The sequence below is a fragment of the Lipotes vexillifer genome, unplaced genomic scaffold (assembly GCF_000442215.2).
Source record: "Lipotes vexillifer unplaced genomic scaffold, Lipotes_vexillifer_v1.1 scaffold1129, whole genome shotgun sequence".
NCBI classification, from domain to species: Eukaryota; Metazoa; Chordata; class Mammalia; order Artiodactyla; family Lipotidae; genus Lipotes; species Lipotes vexillifer.
In genome coordinates, this window is record NW_006789022.1 from 3,316,922 (window position 1) to 3,322,440 (window position 5,519).

At 47.2% G+C, this 5,519-nt stretch overlaps 1 protein-coding gene across 1 annotated transcript in view; it reads right to left on the bottom strand.

The window, feature by feature from the left end:
- Nucleotides 1-93, bottom strand: part of POLR2G (RNA polymerase II subunit G) — a 3,376-nt gene extending 3,283 nt beyond the window's left edge. The window contains exon 1 of the mRNA XM_007462210.1: nucleotides 29-93. Coding sequence (XP_007462272.1) covers nucleotides 29-93 — 65 coding nt within the window. The remainder of the gene's footprint in view (nucleotides 1-28) is intronic.
- Between the last annotated feature and the right edge of the window lie 5,426 nt (nucleotides 94-5,519).

A 5,519-nucleotide genomic window follows, 5' to 3' on the forward strand; every position in this document is an offset into this window, starting at 1 on the left:
CCAGACCCACCGGAAATACAGCAACTACCCCAAGCCCGCTTCCGGGACTGCCCCGGAGAAGTGGGAGGGACTCGCCTCCTCCACGGACCCCATTGAGCCTCGTTGTCGTAGGCGGGGAATCCGTGAAGCTCCTCCCCTCTGTGCAGCCCAACCGTGGTCGAAATGCCAGACTCGCACGAATTATCAGTGTCCGGCGTAAACTAGATGCTCAGTAAATCCTTTTAAAAGGAATTCATTGGGTTTTCCTGATGGCGCAGTGGTTGAGAGTCCGCCTGCCGATGCAGGGAGCACGGGTTCGTGCCCCGGTCCGGGAAGATCCCACATGCCGCGGAGCGGCTGGGCCCGTGAGCCATGGCCGCTGAGCCTGCGCGTCCGTAGCCTGTGCTCCGCAACGGGAGAGGCCACAACAGTGAGAGGCCCGCGTACAGCAAAAATAATAATAATAATAATAATTAATTAATGAGAGGTGGCATAAATAAAGCGCTTTAGCAGAATCTATTCATTCAGCAAAGACTGCTTTCACATAGTAAGCATAGTAAGTAGCTGTTCTTATCTCATTTAATCCATACAGCAACCCCACCAGGCAGGCTTTGTTATTACTCCCATTTACAAAGAAGGTCCCAGGCTCAGAAGGTTGAGGTCACTCAGGGTCGGGATTCAAATTCAGGATGCCTGACTCCAAGACTCTTGCATATTCAGGCATTCATTGCCTGGCTCTGGTAGTTTAAAGATGAAACCCGCAAAGTCAGAGCCCAGAAGGTAGCGGCCCCTCCAGGTGTGAAGAGAACCTCAAGTCACTGCGCTCCTCTCAACCCCCTCTCGCCCCTTCATCCGCCCCCTTACACCCAAGGACCTAGAGAACTGGTGAGCCCTGTCTGTTCCTTCAGCTCTGCTCGCAGTTTTGTAGATAGTCCCTTTATTAAACTCACCTCAGTTAACCAGGGTGAGCATGCAGTCTGTGCCCTGCTGGGACCCTGACTGATAAAAGGGCCATGGGAAGAAAGGCAGAAACACCATGAGACGCGGACCTATGGTAAAGGCTCAGCAAGGGCAGCTGTTTCTAAAGCCCAGACAGTCTCTGGGACCTTGAGCAAACTCCCTGTTGTCTAAGTTTTTGTATGTTGTAAGAAAGCCTGACCTTCCCTCCTACAAGAACAGAGACTTCATGCTTTCTTAGAGCTGTCACACACCAGTTTCCATTGACGCTGCCCATTTCCTAGAATGATTGAGGTCACCAGTCAGCTGCTCAGACTCCTTGGGGATCCCCTGCACCTGCAACCACGTAAGGAAGCAGATGGCGGGACGGAGGGCAGGGCCTCAACAGCCCCAACTCCCTCCTTTCCTCTTTTCGAAGCCAGCCTCCCCACGAAAGCAACGTTACCTGCTGACAGTGGTGTGCTGGAGCCCCCTACAAAAGCCAGCTGTTAATATTTCAGGAATTTTGCAAGCCAGTGGGTAAACACAACCATTATTAAAAAGTTAATTGTCTTGGGACTTCCCTGGTGGCCCAGTGGGTAAGACTGCGCTCCCGATGCTGGGGGTCCGGGTTTGATCCCTGGTCGGGGAACTAGATCCTGCATGCCTCAACTGAGTCTGCATGCTGCAACTGAAACTCCTGCATGCCGCAACTAAGACCCAGCGCAGCCAAAATAGATAAATAGATACTTTAAAAATGTTAACAATAATTTAATTGTCAACTTACAATTAAATGAATTATACTAAAAAACAAAGGCAGAGGTGTAGATGAAACAAGTTTGGCAATATATTGATAATCGTTGAAGCCAGATGATGGATAACGGTGGTTTCTTACACTTTTCCTACTACTTTTGTGTGTTTGAAATTGTTCATAATTAAAAGTTAGAAAAAAACAAAAGTGTGATACTGTGATTTACAATAAATAAATAAATAAATTAATTAATTAATTTTATATATATGTATGTGTGTATATATATATATATATATATTTGGTCTTTTTTCCCGTTTCTGTCACAGAGCTCCTAAACCCTTGGAATTGTCTAAGTGATAAGATGATGAATGTGTCTTGATATTCATAACAAACCCCTTTCAAGCACACCCGAGTTTATGTTAATGAGGTGACTTTTGGAAAGCACCTAAACCAGGGGAAACAACCAAGTGACTGGAGGGTTGGAACTCTCAGTCTCAACTCCCTGACCTAGCTAATGAATTAATCAACCCTGCCTATGTAGTGAAAATCTCCATAAAAACCCAAAAAGATGGGGCTCAGAGAGCTTGGCGTTGGTGAAGACCTGGAGAAATGGGGAGAGTGGTGAGCTCAGAGAGAGCATGGAAGCTCCACCTCCTTTCCCCATCCCACACCCTAGGCATCTTTTCTATGTGGCTCTTCCTGAGTTAGGGTCTTTTAAAATAAAGTGGTAATCTAGTAAGTGAAATGTTTCTTTGAGTTCTGTGAGCCACTCTAGCAAATTAATTGAACCCAAGGAGGTGGGCTGGGGGTAGTCTTTGGAACCTTCGATCTATAGCCAGTCAGATGGACAGATGACATCTGGAACTTACTATTGCCATCTGAAGTGGAGGGCAGTCTTGTAGGACTAAGCCCTTAACCTGTGGAATCTGATGCTATCTCCGTGTCGATGGTGTCAGAATTGAGTTAAATCGTAGGATACTCAGCTGGTGTTTGCGAATTGCTTGGAAGTGTGGGGGAAAAAAACCACTCACTGTAATTAGAGTCAGAATCATTAGCAATAAATACTTAAAACTCATCACTTCCTATTTAACATAGTTTTTACTATTATCAATGCTCTTGACGTTATTTACACCTACTGTGTCTGTGTTGTGTAAATGTTATATAATTGTCTATGTAGGTATAAGAGTTCCAGTTGCTCTGATATCCTCACCAGCACTTGGTACAGTCAGCAGGGTTAATTTATTTGTTTGCTATTCTAATAAGTGTGATAGTATCTCATGGTGGTTTTAATTTTCATTCCCCTAATGACTAAGGATGTTGAACATCTTTTCATGTACTTATTTACCAAGAGTGATCTTTTCAAAACTCACATCAAATCATGTCAATCCCCTACTTAGGGCCCGATGGCTTCCCAGTGTGACGAAAGAAACGGAAGAACAGCTTCAGGGCTAACAGCACATTTTGGCTTCTGTAAGAAACTTGCTTGCTTGCTTGCTTGGGGCGGGAAGAACCGGGTTCCTGATTGGCTGATTCAAAATTAAACAGCTCCCTCCCGCCTTGGGGACTTCCCGCCCTGTGAAGGGTATAAAGGCCTCGCCCGACTGTTAGTCGGGGTCTCACTCACTTCTCTCCGAGTGGGACCCTGTCCGGACAGTTTGTGTAAGCTTCTATACTTGTACTTGTATAAATCCTTTGCTAATCTTTCTACTTGGTGTTGGTGATTCTCGGGTGTCCTTGGTTGGGACCCGGGTCGCATTTACCGGGGAACTCGACTCCAGGCGTGTGGCTCCCCGACCGCAGCATTTGGGGGCTCATCCGGGATCGGACAGTGGAGGTTAAAGATCTGAAACAGGGCCCCTCCTCCGAAGCCACCACCTGCTCCTTCTTCGGGTAAGTTTGCGACCCCTGGCTTGCCGGCAAGAAACTAGGAGACTCCATTAAGGCTTGTCGGACGCGACGTTAAGCCTGGAGTCAGGAGGAGTCACGGGACGCCGCGATTCCTCCTTGGGAATTCAAAGTCGGTTTCGATATTCTTTTGTCCCTACTCTGAACTGGGATTGTGTCAAAACTTGTTGTTCTCCCCTTCTGTCTTTTGTCACTCGTGTGTGTGCTCTTGCATTTGCTTGGACACTTTGGCTTTGTGCTTTTGCTAAAACCTTTAGCTCAACAGAAATTTAACAACGGGACAAGGTATGTCCCGGATGCAGACCCCCCTGAGCCTAGTTCTGGACCACTTCAGAGACTTCCGCCAGATCGCCAGGGAATTCGGGGCCTCTGTATCCCCGGAAACCCTCCGCACCTTTTGTGAATTGGAATGGCCGACATTTGAGGTGGGATGGCCATCCGAAGGTACGTTCTCTATTCCGGTTATAGCTGCGGTGGAAGATATTGTCTTTAAGGTACATGATGATCAGATTCCTTATATTGAGTGTTGGCGGGGTCTCGTGGAGACACCACCTGACTGGCTGAAGCCCTGGTTGCCCCCGCCGGGAGCTACCAACAGAAAGGAAACAAGATCTAAAGATAACATGTGCCGCCAAGATGGCAGACGGGAAGAAAACCTACTGTTAAAAGCTCTAAGTCCCCACCCCCTCCTCTTGTACAGGAGAAAAAGGAAGAAGAAACCTCTCCTCCCGAGGCGTCTGCACCTCCCCCTCCCTATGTCCCTCCCGAGGCGGATACCGCCCCGATGACGACATCCTCCCAGGTCGGCCCAGGAGCACTTGACTGAACCGCGGCCCACTGCTCTGCCTCTGCGGCAACAAGCACCTAGACCAGGGGAGGCACAGCCTTTTCTTACTTACGCCCCATTCTCCACGACTGATTTATATTAATATCACTGTTAGAAACTATATTTGTAACTCATCAGCCGACCTGGGATGATTGTCAGCAATTGTTACAGGTTTTGTTTACCACGGAAGAAAGAGAAAAAAAATCATGTGCGGGGCCCGTAAACAAGTACTTGGTCCAGATGGACGGCCCACTGATAACCCCAACCTAATTGAAACCGTGCTCCCTAGTACCCGACCGGAATGGAATCCTAACACGGAGGAGGGACGAGGGGCTTTAGCCCGTTTTCGCCAGGCTCTGTTAACAGGACTTCGGGCAGCAGCACGAAGGCCAACTAATATGTCCAAGGTTACAGAGGTGACCCAGGGAGCCACAGAGTCTCCAGCCGCCTTCCTGGAAAGGCTGATGGAGACTTATAGGCTATGGACCCCCGTAGACCCTGAGGCACCAGAAAACTGGCAGGCGGGCAATTAACTTGGCCTTTGTGATACAGTCGGCCCCAGATATCCGAAGGAAATTACAAAATTAGATGGTTTTGAAGGGAAGAACTTATAAACTGAGTTAAGGCAGGTATTAAAAGAAAAAGTATTCTCAGTCACTAGGCAATGTGTGACTTGTGCACAAGTAAACCAAGGGGCCAACTCACAACACCAGGAACTGCATCGGTATCGAGGCAACGAGGCAGGCCGCTTTTGGGAAATGGACTTTAGCCTGATAGGAATTTTAAAAGAGGCCTTCTCCCCTAAGCTAAATGAGGAAAAGTAAAACTTTCCAACATAGGTGAATGGGTATGTCAGCCCTTCAAAATCATTGAGATAACAACCCAATTCTTTGAAAAACAAAACAAAACTGTCCTTGTTTTACAAAGGTAGTCTTTACAGGACCAGAGGTTTGGCTCCAAAAATAATCCAAAGCCCACCAAACCTTTTACCACTCCCCAAACCCCTATTTATCTGAAGAGACTTGTAAGTATTAAAGGGGAAACCTTTGAGATACAAATGTCCTATCTGGTCTTCTAAGAAACCCTTATCTCTGCCATCTTTTTAAATGCAAATTTAAAAAA